This window comes from Cololabis saira, chromosome 17, assembly GCF_033807715.1.
Source record: "Cololabis saira isolate AMF1-May2022 chromosome 17, fColSai1.1, whole genome shotgun sequence".
NCBI lineage: Eukaryota > Metazoa > Chordata > Actinopteri > Beloniformes > Belonidae > Cololabis > Cololabis saira.
Window position 1 is genome coordinate 28,597,451 of NC_084603.1, and position 19,401 is coordinate 28,616,851.

The 19,401-nt window shown below is 40.4% G+C and overlaps 1 protein-coding gene across 2 annotated transcripts in view; it reads left to right on the forward strand.

Annotated features, from left to right (window-relative positions):
- The first annotated feature begins 1,042 nt into the window (after nt 1-1,042).
- Nucleotides 1,043-19,401, forward strand: part of slc8a1b (solute carrier family 8 member 1b) — a 156,757-nt gene continuing 138,398 nt past the window's right edge. For both annotated transcript variants that reach the window (XM_061745620.1, XM_061745618.1), the window contains exons 1-2: nt 1,043-1,537; nt 16,061-16,984. In XM_061745620.1, coding sequence (XP_061601604.1) covers nt 16,109-16,984 — 876 coding nt within the window. In that variant the 5' untranslated portion in view covers nt 1,043-1,537; nt 16,061-16,108. The remainder of the gene's footprint in view (nt 1,538-16,060; nt 16,985-19,401) is intronic.

Here is a 19,401-nt window from a genome sequence, read left to right on the forward strand (position 1 = left end):
AAACCATGAAATATCAAATGTATCACCAGGCCTGACTTGCATGCAAAATTTGGTGACTTTTGGAGAACTATCAAATATGGACCAATCAGATGAAGGGGACAAGCGCTTTTAGGCGTCTAGCGTCGCCACGGTAATGCTTTTGAAAGAGAAAAGTAATGCGTGGTGTCAGAGGATGGAGACGCACATTTTGATGTATAACACACCTGGGTGCACGTTACGGTTCGGGCCGTATTAACTGCCGAAGGAAGGCATACATTTCGTCAAAATGACACGATTAATTCAAAATGGCCGACTTCCTGTTCGGTTTCTCGACATGACGCCCAGAGACTTTTCTTTAAGTTGCGCCATGATACAGGTGTGTACCGATTTTCGTGCATGTACGACAAATCGCATTGTGGGGCTTGAGGCACAAAGTTTTCAAGGGGGCGCTGTTGAGCTATTTTGCCACGCTCATTAATGCAAACCATTAAATATCAAATTTTTCGCCAGGCCTGACTTGCATGCAAAATTTGGTGACTTTTTGGGCACGTTTAGGGGGGCAAAAAGGCCTTCCTTTTGTCAGAAAAATAATAATAATAACGCGAAGAATTCCTACAGATACAATAGGGCCTTCGCACTGTAAGTGCTCGGGCCCTAACAAGATCATTGCTTGTTGTTTGTGTGTAAATGAAAAGATTGCCTTGGATTCACATAAATACTGCTTGTTAAGGAAAAAATACACAATGTCTTGTTTTTTGAACAAATGCAGATAAGTTCAAAACTAGATGTATTCATGTAAAGCACCAAACTTCATTTTTAATTGTTAATATCACAGATTCAAATATGTTATATTTACATGCGCTTATATGTATTGTTTTCAGTGCAGTGAAGGGACATGGTGGACATGAGGGTGTGATGGTCGAGGGTCTCATGCGCCGAGACGAGGAGAGACGCGCTCCGGCAGCAGGGAGGGGGGGGGGGGGGGGGGGGCTGGGGGGACGCAGGGCTGAGGAGGGGGGGATCCTCGGTCGGTGTGTGAGGGGAACAGAAGGAGAGACCTGCACACACTCGCGGACGCTCTCTCACTCGCTCGCTCTCTCTTGCGCTTGCACGGAGCGAGGGGGGAACCGGGCAGGAAGAATGAGGAAGAGGTCGCCGCGCTGCGCGCCTCGTCTCAGCTAGTGCGGGTCTGCTGATGAAGCAGCGCTCCCGGTCATCCGATCATACAGGTCACCCAGGTCGCGCTGCGTGGAAAGCAGGAGTCGGCAAGCAGCAGAGCGTAACAGCAACAAATAAAAAACTGCCTGTGCATGGGAATCTGGACTTCTCTTCCCTCCTTTTGTGCGTCTCGGTCGGTGGATACGCCGTCTTGGCTGGCGTATAAGACCTCCCTGCGTCTCCATTGCCATTCCCTTCACTACTGGCTTACCTCTACTACCACTCCTCCTATTACTCCTACTTGCTCTCCGACTTGCTGCTATTACAAGAAGAATAGTGCCGATTTTCACTACAGACTCATCTCCGGATTGAGCACACTCGCACGATTAAAAAAAAAAAGGTAGGACATTCTGCTGTTGCACTGCTTTTAATCATATTTATGATTGGGTGATATAGCTTATGTTTCAGGGCATTGTGTCTGGTGCAAGCAAGTTGTTTCTGTTGGAGAGGTGAATGGGGTGCATGCAGAGGGATTGCCTCCTCTCCGGCCCGGGGGGGGGACATGTGGAAGCACCCTGCAGAGGGATTGCCTCCTCTGTGGAAGCACCATGCATGCGTCCGATGGTCTGGATGTGGAGACTATCCTCGCCCTCCGCGCTGCCACACTGCGCTTTTCATCCTCCGTGATTTGAAGACGCACAAAGAGTTGATCATTTATGAATCAGTGGCCAGGAGGTGTTAATCACTTTTTTTTTTGTTTTGTTATAAGAAGCAACCAGCGTAGACACGAGGCTGCTTCTTTTCTTTATAGGATTTTTTTTTTACGCCCGTCGCCACCCTCCATTCCTCCCCATTCACTTCTCCAATCCTCGCATGTTTAAATCCTGCCGCCTGCCTCATCTATTTATAGCGGAGTGATGGTTAAGGATTCAGAACACGTCTGGAGAACCACGCTCTTACCTTTTTCTTTTTTTTATTTGCATTCATTGTGGAAGTTGGGAGACAAATATGCGCAGTGGCCCGGATACATTTTCCTTTGAGTTAACCCATGGCAGGCTCCGATGCGCATAGAGAGGCATGTGCGCAATTGTGCAGGCCCTCCATCCTTTGCGCCAAACTATACAGCTGAGTTGATGGGTTGCCTCAGGAACGTCAGTGCAGAGCAGGTTTGGGTTGATATGATCAACTCCGTGCTGGAGTTTGAATGAGTTTCAAAACTGGAAACTGTTAAGTCGGATTTTTGTCTCAGAATATGAAACCATGGGTACAAAGCCTCACTTATTTCCAAATAATGAAGCAAATGGAGCAGTAGCAGTGCTTCACACACACCGGTTCACAGTGCCTGTAAACCTGGTACGCACAGCAGTAGATGAAGCAGGCAGGGGCTTTTCATTTTCCTGATATGGCACTACAAACACTTTATCTTATGAGAAGTCATTGGCACATGAAGCAGGTTCCATCCAGGCTTTTCATGCAGTTCTCTTCTGGCTGACTTCATTCAGGGTTTTATGAGCATGACGCAGAAGTGGAGAATATTCACTGTGGAGTATGAAATATTCATTTATGACAATGATGAAAATGAAGCGCAGCCAGTGGTCTTTACTGCTTTATTTACCCTCCAGCAGTGAGGCTTTTGATGAAATTTAAGATCTGATGGTGGAGTGGTGATGCTTCATTTCAGGCATGGCAGTGAGATGGATTTGAATTAGTACCTGATTAGTAAGTGCATGTTTTATTTTTTTTAAACTGGACTCATTCCAAATATGAGTTCAGATTTAAGTGCCTTGTCATTTGCTCTATATCAAGCTTTAGTTTACCCTGTCTGTAACCTAGTTAAGGATGTAATCCACAAGAAGAAGCACAACTTTCTCTGGGTGTGCAACCACTGCAGTGCAACAACTGCTGGGTCAGTGTTAGAAATGCATTACATTTACATTACATAAGAAGAGATGAGAGGAGGCTGAGCATCCTTGTCGGATGGTGAACAGTGTTTATACAGTATACTCTTACTAATTTGGTTATAAGACAAATAAATTACAAATGCAAATTTGAGTTTTTGTCTCCCTTGCTGCACTTCAGGATGCTTCAAGGAGTATTTCTTTCCATCGTAACATAGGCCGTCTGACATCTGTTAGGCTGGGCATCAGCTTATAGGGTGTTGGTGGTTTTAGGTCGAGTGGCCCCCTCCCACTCCCAACAAAAAGAGGAAAAAATGCAAATACTATGTTCCCACACGCTAGAGTTCTGCGTCTTCAGATGAGAGACCCTATTTGTTACAGTTTACAGTAAACACCATCCTCTGATAACGAAGACGGTGCAGGTTCCTAAAACAAGGTCGAGCAGAAATGAAAAAAAAAAAAAACTGCAAAGTGGGTATGACCATGAACCAGATTAACTTTTTTCCCACCTTAAATACACAGTACTGTCAAGGTCTTAGGCAGCCCAAGTCTTGTTGTTTTTATGAAATATATCAACTTGCATCCATATTTATTTTTTAGTCTTTTTATAAAGATATAAATGGGAAATACAGTAATTTTAGTCAGATTAATAATTTTTTTAGTTACTTTTAATCAGTCATTGAAATAAAACATATATTAAACTCAACATTACATGTACACAATAAAAAAATATTTTTTACAACAAAATGACTCAAGTCAATATTCAGTGTAACAAGCACAGATTTAGCCCTTTAAAGAAACTACCTCATGCAAATGTTTGCAACACTTTTATCTATTTGGTGTCTTAAAGAGGTGGAAAATAAGCATTATTTGCATTAAAACATGCATGCACTTTTTATACATTTTTTATAAATCATCATGATTAGGGGTTTATAAGAAATTTTCACAGTACTGCATATTTAAATATTTGTAAGTTACAGTGATGAGAGAAGCAAAATGAGTGATGTTCATTGCCTTGTGACTGGAAAACGTCACATGTCTTATTCTGAGATACTGTGGCTACTTAGGTAGAAGGCTCATCGGGGGATAATTGATTCAAATTCAGAGGCAGAGTTCTTAGATGAGGGGGGGGGGAAATCAATGAGTATTGGTGAGTTCACTGCAAACTCATCATCCCTTGTATTGAACTCTTTGTGACAGTTAACATGCCCGCACGTCATAAATGGCCACTGAAATAAAATCTATATGTATACATTGTATACAGCTGGGTTATATGGACTTTCAATGGGACAAAATCAGCCCTTTTTGTCTCGGTAAAAGAATTGTGAACAAATGAAGTAATCACTGTGAACATCTGCAGCCTTTAGTGACCAGTATGATTACTGCAGGACCAGTTTTCTGGCAGAAATGCTAGATTTTCTCATAGCACCAAAACACTCTGCCCTCTTTCACCAGCAAGGAGGAAATCTGTACGTGTCAAGTGTCTTATCCCTGATAAACAGAATTGGTGGTAATTTATCCCTCATGTAAGGGAGAACAGTGTTTACAGAAAATATGGGTGAGTTCTGCCCAATGGCAGGTTTCTGTGTGATAGAAACCATCCATGAGAAAACCCACTGAGTTTTTATGATAATAGACTCTCCACCTTGGTATGGAGGCAGGGAAAATTACCATTATTCAGGCACTTTTTTTGTGTTGTGTGTTCCACAAGAACTAAAAAAGGCCTTAAAAAACCGGATTGATGATTACATTATATCCCCCCATATTGTTAATATTACATAATAAATACAATGTCCTCAATTAAAATGACATTTTAGTCCTTAATGAACAATAACCACCCAGTTTCAAGAATAAATGCTACTTTAATGGTGCTAGAAATGACAGACATGCTGGCATCATCTGCTACGGATACATAGAAGTATAATCATCTGATGCTGTGTTCTCCATTTTGAAGGTTTGTGAGAATGTTCAGGGTTTCAAATGGATGTATTTTACTCTAAACCAAGATTGTGTCTTTATTTAGTTGCCTGAACATGACCAAATTGTAATAATGGTAGTCAACGAAAGTACTGCTGAACATACTGGAATTAAGGTGTAAAATACAAAGTTAATGCGTAGCGATCCCTGGGCAATCTGTATATGCAAATTCTGCTCGGATGAACAAAATTTGGGGTGAAAAAACAAACAAAATTGAAAGTCAGAAAATGCCTTATACTGTATAGGGGCCTTTTTAAATAACTTGAGCCCGACCTCTGGTCTTGACGTATTTAATTAACCTTGTACTCATGCACAGAGCATTTGAGGGAAAAGTAAGATGTAATTGAGAAATGTTTAAGCTATAGGTATGTGTGGTTTTGCTTAAGCCCTTTCTCACAGGTGCATGTTAGAAGTATCAACAACATTTTCAGTTTACTTGGAAAGGGGTGACGTCAGGCATTGTTCCAACTGGATTATGGCAGAAGAATTGCTCCTATCAGAAGTGAAGAGGTTCAACTTTTCAGGTGCTGATGACGATCAAATCATGTCTACACAGTCGAGTGCTAGTGAAGTTAAAACCCTGGACCTATTGAGTGTTGCGAGCTTTTTCCTGCACCCCGGGTTAAAAGCATCCTCCATAAACTTGCAGCGTGTTGGAGTTTTTCAGTTCATCTTTGAGACCAAACTGCTTCATCTTTTAATGATCGTAGGTAAACAGGACAAGCGCTCATGTGGTTTAGGTAAAGAGCCATATAAATGTGGGAACTCTCATTAACAACTGTGTATGCAAATATATACGGCTAAGGGAAGAGTTTCTGCCTCTGGTCAGCTCTGCCTTCAAATGACTAGACAGCTGTCGAGAAGTGATTTGACTTTTCTGCTCTTATCGATTTTTCTTTCTATTTTTTTGCTCATCATTGTCTTCTCATGTTATTGTCCGTCTTGTCAGGTTCTGGGTAGAGGCGTGCAGCTGGTGTCAATAGAGTGGTAAGAAATGCTTACAGCATGTGTATTAGTTGTCCAGTTTAATAAGTCCCTTTTCTCCATGTGTAATAATATGAGAAGACATCAATGTTTGAGGAATGGCTGCTGAGTAGATCCAGGCTAAAAGGGCTCCAAACCACTTTAGTGACAGTAAATGTGGATCATTAATCTTTGTTTGTTTGTAGGGGCCATTGGTGTGTCCCTGTGGGCATTCTCTTCTTTTTTTACTCAATTTTTTTTTTTAAAAGGTGAGGTTTTATTGTATTAGCCCTGTATTTTCTCTTATTCTAAATTTGTATTGATTTTTCAGCATTTACATTTCTCTCCCTTAGTTTTTCTCCACTTCGTCCTGTTTTATTTCCGGTACCCCCAAATTTAGATATTTCATTGTCCTTGTGCCATTTGCAAGAAATGTTTTTCAGGTAGGCTGCAAATCAGCCCAGCAGGCTGAGACATTTCTTATTGCTTTGCAACACATCGGAAATGTTCACAGAAATGCTGCTTGCAGTGTTGGTAATTTTCAAGCAGCGTTCATTGGTTCAGTTGAACATCAGAGGTGTATGCAGAAAACAAGTTCATGTTTTGTGTGCTGCTGTAGTCTCATTTCTCTCTCCCTGTTTGCTGTTTGTTCTCATCAGTGGTGATTTTTTGACACGTTAGGGTTCTGCCTTCGGAGGTTTCTGAAGAATTACGGTGCTGCAGCTGAGAGGAAGTGGCATTGCAGGACATGATTTTTAGTTTCAACTGTATGTGATGTGAATTTAGTTTGGGAATTTGATTCATTGGTCTCCTGTCAACCCCCCATATTTAATCTGGATGGACTTTTCTTTTATATCTTCCTTTTGAAATGGAACCAAATTTCTGAGCTCACAATGCCTGTAAACTGTAGTTGGTCTTCTGAAAACTAATGTTTCAATTACAAAATTTTAAAATTCCAGCTACTGTTCAGCGACAACCCTTGTTTGTGCCAGCAGCATTAGTATAACCACCCACCCTTTGAATTTAGTGCTGATACCTCTGAAGGAATTCATTTTTCTGCAGTTGATCATTATTGTACCGTATGATGGTTGGTTTATCCAAAGTTACTGTATGCCACAAGCAGAGGTGGACAGAGTACTCGACCCCAGTACTTGAGTAAGAGTACAAATACTACTGGTCAAAATTTACTCCGTTACAAGTAAAAGTAGCTCAGTCAAAATATTACTCGAGTAAGAGTAGAAAAGTACTTGCTTTTAAAGGTACTTAAGTATCCAAAAGTAAATGCTTTTAAATTTACTTTACGTAAAAGTAAGAGTAAGAGTAAATTTCTTATTTTCCACATCAGTAAATTAATATATTTTTTCTAAATTAATTTAAGGATCTTTTAACTCTTGTTTCTGAGAATTAACTCTTTGAAACCAGCTGCACTGATGTGCTGCTTTTAGAACCACAATGTTAAATAAAACCTGCAGAAACACCAAAAACAAATCAAATGAATGAAATTAGTTTATTAACAATCATGAACTGAAACCAAATGAACCTGCACCATCCAACTAAGTCTGGATCCCCCTCAAAGACCACTGCTTTACAAAAAACTACATCTCTGCTTTCAATAACTCAATGTTGAAGTCACTTAACTTTACAGGAAGGACATGTACCAGTGCAATATAGCAATATAGAGCATAGACATAGGATTTTAGGGAAGAAGAAAAAAGAGCAGACCTGAAAGTAACAAGTACTTTCCAGCCTTCCTAGAAATTTACTCGAGTAAAAGTAAAAATATTTGTCTTGGAAATGTATTCAAGTAAGAGTAATAAGTACCAAAGAAATCCAATACTCAAGTAAAGTACAAATCCTCTGGATATGTACTTAAGTACAGTACTCAAGTAAATTTACTCCGTTACTGTCCACCACTGGCCACAAGTAATCTGCTAAACTGCGATGCAACAAAAAAACATGTAAACAAGTTAAATCGAGGATTTCTGTGTGGAGAAAGTGAATTTCAAGCAATTCAAGGAAAAGAAGGATGTTAAACACCAAGGATTGGGAATTTTTTGTATTTATTTATTGTATTTATTTGGATCTGTGGTGTGACATGCAGGCTTTAAGATTTCTTCATGGTTTGAATTTTGAAATCTAGATATTTGTGGTTGTTTTCGATTTAACACATTTGCAATCCAGCTTAATGCAGTAGCACAACAGCTGTAAAAAAAAATACCTGGATGCTGTAAGTTCAATATGATCAATCAATTACTTAGCAAAAGGTTGAGACAATACAAATAAACAGCTAGCCGCTAGTACACTGAGCTGATGTTATTGCAATTATGTACAAGGCCTCTTTAAGTACTCGGAAGTGTTGCACATAACACAAAAATAGTAAAGCTATTAAATGCTTTTGCCTTTGCGATGCAGTCAAGAGCCCCTTTTACGTTCACTGATTCCCCATTTTTGTTACCCTAATTTAGCGTGTCGCCTGTTTTTTTTAACATTAACTGACACAGGGATTAGATGTCCCTGTGTCCCCCCCCCTCCACACACACACATACACACACACAAACAGGCCTCTGAGGATGCACTTAAAACACAGATCTGATGTTGTAAAAAGATTGATGCTGGATGGCAAGCCGGTCCGCAAACTTCTCAGCCTGTGAGTCGAAGACGCTATGATCCAGTAAATTACAGCAGCCGTAAAAGATGGTTCACTGATGGAGCAACTGGCTACTAAATTGACAGCCCGAAGTTTTGCAAGAAACAAAACTCAGGTCATTAACAAATTAAAGAGCTTAAAAGAGAAGTTCTATGCGGTCAAGGACCACAGCGGCAGGAGTGGAAGAGGAAGACTGAACTGGCCATATTTCAATTTGTGCTGCATCTGCCAGCTCTTCCGATGTGGGGGAAGCCAGCCAAACACAGTGGCTGGCATGTTACTCAATAGCACTCTATAATGCCTCCTGACTCTTCCCTCCCCTCAACTCAGTTTTTAATACAGGGCCAATAACATTGCTTGCAGGTACACTGTCTAGTTTATGTTAAAATGTTAAATAGGCGTTCTTCGTCCAGCGAAAGTAACGGGATCTAATCTAAAAACCCCTCGAGCCTGATGAGACAATTGATGATTCAGCAGGAAATGCCGAACACTTGTAATGGTGGACTGGCTGGTTGAACTGGACAAACCTGCTATTATCAACCTCCAGCTAACTTGTTTTTTTTTACCCAAATACAACCACGTTTGAGTGACGAGTGACGAGTCAGCAGTTCCACCTTTTTTGTCATGCCTTCCAGTTTCATCCATTTACTTTTTCTATTCATCATATTAGATGCGTCAGTAGCATAAAAAAGTGAGCAGATTCTGATTTCCATTAAGATTTTTACAGAAGAAAAGAGCAATAAAGCATGAATTTGTTCTTTAAATGTTTTCATGAGTGTTTATGTACTTTTTAGCTTTTTGCAACCTCTTAAAATGTAGAATTTATACATGCACATTGAATGAAGCATCAAGAAGCAACACTTTTCACCAGGTCAATAAAGAACATCTGGTACATGTAAATGTATGAAAAACATACAAGTTGCATTTTATTTGATTGTGACTAGGGGTGGGTATTACCAATGACCTCACGATACACATCACAATACTTGAGTCACCTTACGATATTGCGATATCCAAATTTTGCGATATATTGCAATGTAATACATAATTCACTGAAAACTGTAAAAGGCATTGTGCATCTTAAAATCCCATTTGCACGTACATCACAATATAGTGATAATTCATGGAACAAACTGAGTCAAAACAATGAAATTCAAATTATCCATGCAGTTTTTATGTAACTATACAAGCCAAAGTTACAACATATTTGCATATATTTTTCCAACCCGTCTGAAACATGATTTATTATTTGAACAAAAAAAGAATGAAGAAAATAAATTGATATTCAAATTTATATTATCAATATCGAATTGGCCGGGAAAGTATTGCGATATATTGCCATATCGATATTTTTGCCAACCCCTAATTATGACGTCTGTTATAACTTTTAAAGACTTTTATGTCACATTTTGTATCTTATAATTTAGTTTATGTAATTGCCTTTAATAATTTACTTTTCTTTTTCTTTTTAAACAGTGTTCAATAAAGCTCAGCACATCCTGCCAGAGGTCTGAGCTCTTCCCAGAAGCTTTGGATAAATATAGACACAACTTTAAAGGCCAATATTACAATATATACTGCTTCCTGAGAATAAATCTGTGATCATTTGTAACAAAACATGCAGCAGTTTATTGGCTGGTGATCAGAATTGGACAATTTATTTATTTTTTGTTGTTGGACCTGATTGGTACTGGCCAATATTTGTTGCAGATACTGCTTTACAGCCTTTAAGGCAAAAAAAACCCCAAACTTGTAGAGTAACAATAACCAAAGAGACAACTAACTTACCCCAACACTTACCATCAGCATAGAGCCATTAGAGCATAAAAATTAAGAGCTCAAGGTTACTGAATAGGAGTATTTATTGAAGGAGTTCTAGGATATCCTGCTCTATACATCAGATTATAGATCCTTGACATTTCTTGTTTCTCACATCTCAGTGCTTACGTGCACTAAATAAATAATTGTGCATATGTGGATATTTTTGAACAGGATTTACTTGGTAAAATGAGACAAATAAAACCTTCAACATTGCCAGCAGAGGCGTATTTATCCTCAGTTCACTTAGATCAGAGGTGTAGTGCCTGGCTACTCCCCCCCCAGGAATGACAAAAGATGCTGTTATACTTTAAAATACTAAAGTTCTGCTTATCACAATCATCATTATCTGTGAGTAAAACCACATACAGTTGGATTGGCTGAATTTACGGGTGTCTTGCAAGCAGATGTTAGTCCAGGTTTTTGTGTGGGATGTTACTTCCACATGGATGGCACAGCTTTAAGGCGATTGTGTGTGTGTATGCACGCTGCTTCCTAAGAAAATGTATGCAGTAATAGATTCTCCCATCCAACTCCCTCCCCCACTTCAGCATGGACCCTCCTCCTGTTTCTAATTGGCTGTACACTGTAAATACTCATTCGTAAGTAAAAAAAAAAAGGAAGCCTTATTTCAAGAAAAATAGTCCTACTTTGTGTCTAGAGGCTAGACAGTTTTGCTAGTTTTAAGATTTCTTGTCAATTTTCTTTTTTACCTGGCAGTTATTTTTGCTTACTATAGACAGTTTGAATATATTTGGAAATATTAGGCTTATTTTCAGAGGGAGGCTGTTTTTGCAGTGCAGCAGTGTCTATTATGATTTTGAGGAAATGCTGCCACCGCTCTTAATTTACAGAACCAGCAGTGTGTATGAAGACCGTTGTGTACTTTTACACACAGCCTGTCATAATGTGTAAATATTGAATCCTAAACAGATCAGCCACCTAATTCTTCCTACTTTTAGTGTTATTTTATAGATTGAATTTTATAGATTTTGTGTGTTATTTTATGCTAATTACAATAACAGGGCAAATAAGTGCCTGCCATATAAAATGCTGTAACATTGTGCAGCATAATAGGACAGGTAAAACGATAAAATGTGCTGCAATGAGATGCACCATGATTTGGGATGCTACAATGATGCTGTTTCTTCAGACCAGGCTGCCACTGACATTAAAAATACCAGAAAGTGTACTAAAAATGACTCTATTGCAGAAACAGCTGCAAAGGGGATTCTGTGTAACCATAACTGTTGAAAAAGTACTTAACTGACCAAATCAGTCACTTAGAAATGCTACATGAAGCCTTGTGAGAGGAAGCTGGGCAGCAGTAGAAGCCTAGGAACTATTGTCCTTCCTTAAATGGAAGGAAAATGTGTCGTTGTGTGACCCATTCACGTAATAAACACACTCACTCACTCACACATATATATATGAGTGAGTATACATATATATACTGTGGCGTACTTAACGTTCATGCATGGATTCTGCTTTCATTCAGCTTTCAAATGGCATTAGTAACCAACTGCTTCTGAGCCTTGGAGCTTTTGATGTTTTAAAAAAAGAGAAAAATGCAAGTCTTGCTTTCCAGGAGGATTTAAGAGCTTAACGTATCGGGATTCTTGTGGTCGGAAAGTACTGATATAAGTATTGATGCCTGGTAAATTGTGCTGCGTCTGCATGTAAGGGTGTGAACAGTTAATTACTGGAGAACGTATAGTATGAGGATGTCTTTCTTTAGGGTCTTGGATCCTGTTCAAGCCTTGAAAGCATTACTGCTTGTGTGTATGCTGTACTGCTCAAGTTCTGCATTTAGGGGAAGTTTATTCCTTCGTAACTTTCAATTGACACAAGAGGGTGAGTCTGACTGTGTTGGTCAGAGTAAAGCCGCAGTAATGCCAGTCTGCATCTGCTTTGTTCAGGTGGTCATGGTTTTGTTTTGTTTTTTAAATTTGAAACTCATGATTCATTGGTGTGTGTAAGTTAGGGCTGCACGATTCTGGACAGAATGAGAATCACGATTTTTTTGCTTAGAATTGAGATCACGATTCTCTCACGATTTTTTTCCAATATAAAATTTATTTCACTTATTACTTTAACTTTGCAACAGCTGAACAAAAATATAATAACAATAAACATCTCTTGTCTTCTTTACACAAACCTTTGAATAATTTAAACAATAATAACAATTTTGAACAATATTTGTTCCTCCCTGAGTTGAACACCCTTTCAGAAAGGGGACTTGTAACAGATCCTGTAGTTCTGAGGCAACAAATTATTCCTCTGGCTGCTTTTTGCTGTAACAGCTGACATTGAACATAAAAACAATAAACATCTCTCTTGTCTTTAAATAATTTTAACAATAACCATTTTAACAATATTTATGTGCAATATGTGTCAGGTGATGAGAAAGGTAGATGTTTCTCCAAATGTAATCCACAATCATTAACAAAATATAACAAACATGACAACATGATAGTTGACCATGACAGGACTACAACAACCTAGAACATAGGCCTAGTCCTTTTTTATGCAGCCATCTTTAAAATTTTTTTTTTTTTTTTTTTTTTTTAAATCGTCGTCATTTGGAAATGAGATCGCGTTCAAGCATGAATCGAGATCGCGATTTTTTAACGATTAATCGTGCAGCCCTAGTGTAAGTTGAAAACATGTTGAAATGAAAAACGTTAATTTAAAAAAAAACTAAACAAATACCGGTAGCAATCCTAAAGAGGTGCAGTAAGAGCTCTGATATCGTCCATCCGTCCATCCATCCATCCATCCATCCATCCATCCATCCATCCATCCATCCATCCATCCATCCATCCATCCATCCATCCATCCATCCATCCATCCATCCATCCATCCATCCATCCATTCATCCATTTTCTGCCGCTTATCCGTTTCCGGGTCGTGGGGGCAGCAGTCTCAACAGAGATGCCCAGACTTCCTTCACCCCAGACACTTCCTCCAGCTCTTCCGAGGGGAGTCCGAGGCGTTCCCAGGCCAGCCGAGAGACATAGGTTCTCCAGCGTGTCCTGGGTCTTCCCCGGGGTCTCCTCCCGGAGGGACATGCCTGGAACACCTCCCTAGGGAGGGGGGACATGCCTGGAACTCCTCCCTAGGGAGTGCGTCCAGGAGGATCCAGTACAGATGCCCAAGCCACCTCAGCTGACTCTTCTCAATGTGAAGGAGCAGCGGCTCGACTCCGAGCTCTTCCCGGGTGACCGAACTCCTCACCCTATCTCTAAGGGAGTGTCCAGCCACCCTGCGGAGGAAACTAATCTCGGCCGCTTGTATCCGCGATCTTGTCCTTTCGGTCACTACCCAAAGTTCATGACCATAGGTGAGGGTAGGTGCGTAGATTGACCGGTAAATCGAGAGCTTCGCCTTTCGACTCAGCTCTTTCTTCACCACCACGGTCCGGTACACCGACCGCATAACTGAGAACCGTGGCCTTGGTTTTGGAGGTGATGATTCTCATCCCTGCCACGTCGCACTTGGCCTCAAACCGCCCCAGCACATGCTGAAGGTCCCGGTCCGATGAAGCCAACAGGACAACATCAGCCGCAAAAAGCAGAGATGAAATCCTGAGGTTCCCAAACCGGATCCCCTCCGGCCCCTGGCTACACCTGGGAGGGCGCCTGGTGGCCGGGTCTTTGCCCGTGGGACCCGGCCGGGCTCAGCCCGAAATGGCGACGTGGGCCCGCCTTCCCGTAGGCCCACCACCCACAAGAAGGACCGTGATAAGCTGGTGCCATGTGGGCTGGGTAGCAGTCGTGGCAGGGTGCCCCGACGACCCAATCCCTGAACCAAAACCCTCTCAGTAGGGACATGGAATGTCACCTCGCTGTAGGGGAAGGAGCCGGAGCTTGTGCGTGAGGTTGAGAGGTACTGTCTAGAGATAGTCGGGCTCACCTCCACACATAGCTTGGGCTCTGGAACACCAGCTCCTTCTGATAGCGTATTAATTAATATTGATTTATTTTAGGTTAATTTCTTAGGCTTTCTTTTTGTCAGTGACACAGTGGGATACATGTCAACGAGCTTGATCAATTACAAGGTTCATATGACTTCATTGTGAGGCAATGCCCACACACCATGACTGTTTGGACCACCACTATTAAATAAATGGTCAGTGGTAAAGTGGTAAATGGTAAATTACTTATAAGGTGTATATGTTATGTTGAACTGGTGACGTATGCAACCATAGATCCCACGCCTGATCCTTCACCACATTGCATATGTCATCAAAAGCAGTACCTATCCATATAGTGAGACAAATGTAGATTGAAAGCCTTCATTATTTTGGGATTCTGTATACCAAGAGTCTACAATAGATGTGTGATAACTAGCTCCTGGATAAATCTAACAGGTTTTGTATGTTTTTATTGGCTATATGTTACTATAAGGGCTGACCGATATCAAGAAAACATTTGATATGTGATATCATAGTTGAAAATTATGACAGTATGACTTGCAATATTAACAACCAATACTTAAGGGTATGGTGTTTACCTTTCTGCTGTCCAGCTAAAATTTACCTTTGGCGGTAAATAATAAACCCTGTGACAACAATGCTCTTTATGTAAATTAGATCTAAATTAGCATCTCCGACTGTACTGTACCACCTGATTGGGGTTTTGGTCTGAATATTGATATTTGGTTTGAATGCAAGACATCATGTATTGCAATTTTTTGTTTTTTTCTATATTAATATTGAGAATGTCAATTTGTGACATACTGTATTGTGCAGCTTGTGTTACAATTAATGACACAGGCTCATTTATCAGTAGAGTCTTATCCTGTATGATGGAGGGGAAAAAATACATTTGAAGGTAATGAAACCGAAGAGTGAATTCTGACGAGACTTATAAAGGATTGATTTGCTGTTGGGAGACTGAAATATGCACTCACCGGCCACTTTTAACAGGTCAGTGTTGGTGGATAGATGTTAAGAAGGCTGTTGGGAGGAAATGCCTCTCCTGGTTGTGTAACATTAGAGGAGCATGAATTGTTGCTTCAGAACTGAGGCAGGAAGACTGCTCATCGGAAATTGTTATTGCTTAGTTTCAGAGCTAAGGGTTGTCTTTGGTGTGGTTATTTGAACTTGCAGCCTCCACACAGCTATGCAAACATCCTACCTGAAACATATGTTTTTATTTTTTGTGGTGTTGTATTTCCATGGTCTTTCATGTCTCCAGGTGTGCTGAGCTATTGTAAGAGTTGTGTTGTGTTCTGATTAAACTTGGTACTCGTGAACTTGTGGATCTGACAGCAGTAGGCCTGACCTTTCTTTTTTTTTCTTTTTTTTTTTTTTACCTTGTCTGCACACATATTAATGATTGATACCATGACGGTAGAAACCAAAGGTAAATATATGTGCATTATTACTATATTTAATATATATACATATATATACGCATACATAGGTCGGCCTGACCTTTCTGAGCATTCAGTGTTTGTTTACCTGAAGTTGAACAAATGCAGAAACCATGTTGCCAAGGGACAGTTTTATGTTACAAGAGCACCTCTAAGTGAAGACAAAATTGGAAAAACAAAACCCAAACTTTTTTTTAATTTGGTTTTTGATTAATCTGAATTCTCTCTTTCTTCTCTAAAGGTTGAACGTCCTCATCAATCGTGAGCTCGGATCCCTGATCTGGTCAACATGGGCTGCTGGGGCCACTCCTCCCTCCTGTCCCCTGCCCTGAGGCTAATAGTCGTTACAGTGATCCTCCTCATCGAACTCCACCCTTCACTGGCTGGCGCTCCCCCTGAGCCCAACTTGGGTGACTCTGTTTCTGCAGTGTCCAAAAACAAAACTGAATGCAGCAAACCTGAACAGTGTGAAAAGGGGGTGCTCTTACCTATATGGGAACCCCGAAATCCATCCTTCGGTGACAAGGTCGCGCGGGCAACCGTGTACTTCGTGGCTCTGGTCTACATGTTCCTGGGCGTGTCGATTATCGCAGACCGTTTCATGGCATCAATAGAGGTCATCACGTCACAAGAGAAAGAGATCACTATCAAGAAGCCCAATGGAGAAACCACCACGACTACTGTCCGGATCTGGAACGAGACGGTCTCCAATCTCACCCTGATGGCTCTGGGCTCCTCTGCTCCTGAAATCCTTCTGTCCGTCATCGAAGTCATCGGTCATGGGTTTGAAGCTGGCTCTCTGGGCCCCTCCACTATTGTGGGTTCTGCAGCGTTCAACATGTTTGTCATCATTGGGCTCTGTGTGTATGTGGTGCCTGATGGCGAGGTCAGGAGAGTCAAGCACCTCCGCGTCTTCTTTGTCACGGCCACCTGGAGTATCTTCGCCTACATTTGGCTCTACCTGATCCTGTCGGTGATCTCTCCTGGAGTCGTGCAGGTGTGGGAGGGCCTCCTCACGTTCTTCTTCTTTCCCGTCTGCGTCCTGTTCGCCTGGGTGGCTGACCGCCGCTTGCTGTTTTACAAGTACGTCTACAAGCGCTACCGCACTGGCAAGCAGCGTGGGATGATCATTGAGACCGAGGGTGACCGTCCACTTCCTTCCAAGGTGAGATCATAGAAGATGTTAATTTCACGCAGTTCTAAACTCTTTCTACAGTAATAAACATCAGAGATGTTTTTTATTATAGATTTGGTATTACATTCTTGCATTCTCTTGCATTTATAAAAATAGGAAAAATCTAATCTTAATCACTTGGAATCTACGCAAGTAAGAAAAGGTAGAGACTGGGCTAATTTTAAAAAGTTGACTGCACTTTTTCAACATTTAATTTAATATACATTATACTAAACTCATTATCTTTAAGATTGCAACACAATCCAAAACAAATTGTGAAAATAAAACTTCTATTATTTATAATCATGTCATAATGCTCCATTCCCTCCCAACACTTAGAAGAAAAAACATGTCATTTCGAAATTCTCCACATTTTCTCTCTTGGACCATGCTCGCCCAGTGTCTGTGGCATCTTCTTTTTCATTCTTTTTATCATGTGCAGAATGTGATTTTTGCATTGTCTTGAAAAATGCAAGAGTGTCCCTGAAAATCATGTTGTCCTAAAGGGAGAAATTATTTCTTTCATTTGTGAATCATTTTTTCCAAGAGACAGCACTGTACTATGATGGAGCCTGGCTTTGGCAGTTGGTGCAATTTGGTGCAACTTTTTTTTGACCAACCTACTAGTCAGCAAGTATTTGTCATGCCCTCCATGTGGCCTAAAGTAATTTTGCTGTGAAATGACGGTTGTATATTGTAACTCATGCATTGTAACTTCATGGCTGATGTTTAAGTAGACGTCATCAAAGGGGCCACTGAAAAGCTGCAGGACATCCAGCGTCTGGTGCTGCTGCTTGTCTGCTCTCTCCCCATTTCCCCTCATCCGTTTTATAAGTTAAATCATGGTGACTCTCAAAGGCTTAAATCAAGGCAACTGGACTTCTTTTACTCCCTTTACTCTCAACTGATGAAATCTTCAGGATAGAAGGTGAGTTGTCTAAAGAAGTCCACATGCCTTGTTGCCCTGAGATTCACCTGTGCTTCTCCTTTTAATGCTGCACATTTAAAATCCAGGAAGGGATATATGGTGACAAACTTAGTTCATGAAAAATCTTGAGTTCATACTGTTGACAATGAATTCAAAATTTTAAGAAAAAGGGGAAAAAGGATTTCAGTTTAATTAGCATTTCTCAAATAATGTTAATGCTATTATATATACGATATATATAATAATATTTTCTGAATTACGAATGTAAGTAAAAAAACAAAACAAAAAACCCTGTTTTTAATGTTATGTGAAAGATGCTTTCTTTTTGAAAGCTTACTCAAACATCTCACCGCATCTCACACCGCATGTCACTCATCTCTTGCCGTGCTGGGATGTGTCAGTACAGAGTCTCCTCTGATTTTCCTTCCCTGACAGCCAGCCAATAAAAGTAAATGAAGCTGGGTTCATTTAAATAAATGGTGGAAAAGTGAAGGTGCTCTATGTAGGCTGAACTGAGTTCACGAGTAATGCTTATAATTTATAACAATTATCGGCATTACTGAATGGAATTATGTCAAAGTTAAAGGAGCTTGAGGCTCCTTTTAAGAAATGAGACTCTCTAGCGCCACCCTTCACCATGACGGCCGTTGGGGGTACTGCAGCCAACAGTGAAGCCGGCACGGGAGAACGGGGAGAACGCACATGCAGCGTCATGTGACGTCACATCCACAGGACAGCGCGGGAAATTCGGGAACCGAATTGCAGCACATTTTGCAGCACACAGCCTGTTCAAGGCAAAGGAGAGATACACTAGAGGGCTCATTCTTTTGAGTTTGGAACGCTTCATCTGACATTATTACTAGAAAACTTAAAATGTATACAGATTTTTTTCATAAATCTTGCCACAATCCGGCCTCAAGCTCCTTTAAGTGACGCTCTCAAACATGTGACTGTAAACACAAACTTTTGAAGTAATTTCGCCTTTTAATTTCCTGTTTTTCATGTTATCTGATGTTTTGTGTAATGATGCAGTGCACTGCTTTCATCCAATTAACATTATCATCATTATTGCACGGTTTGTTTGTTCCCCTCTTGTTATGGGGCCTCGTTGTCTCTTCTTCTCCAAATTTAGAAACTGCTCATGTTATAGTTGGGCTGTTTTAATTCAAAAAACAAACAAACACAATAGAACAAAAAACAAGTTTATGAGCACTTTAATTTTGGGTTATCATGAAGAGAAATCTTTGAATTAAATCCAACATTAGTCCTGAAGTAAGAGCTGCATTATAGCCATTTTTCTCAGAGAGCCCAATGCCATTTAATTAATAAATCCTTTTCAGATAAAAAGATGTAAATGAAGAGCCGGAGCAGCCTTTACTATGACAGCTACAAATATCCATATTGCGCATTCTTTCATTAGAATCAGATTATGTAGTCTATCTATTTTTGGAAACTTAAAAGCAGAAGATGATGCAAGAAC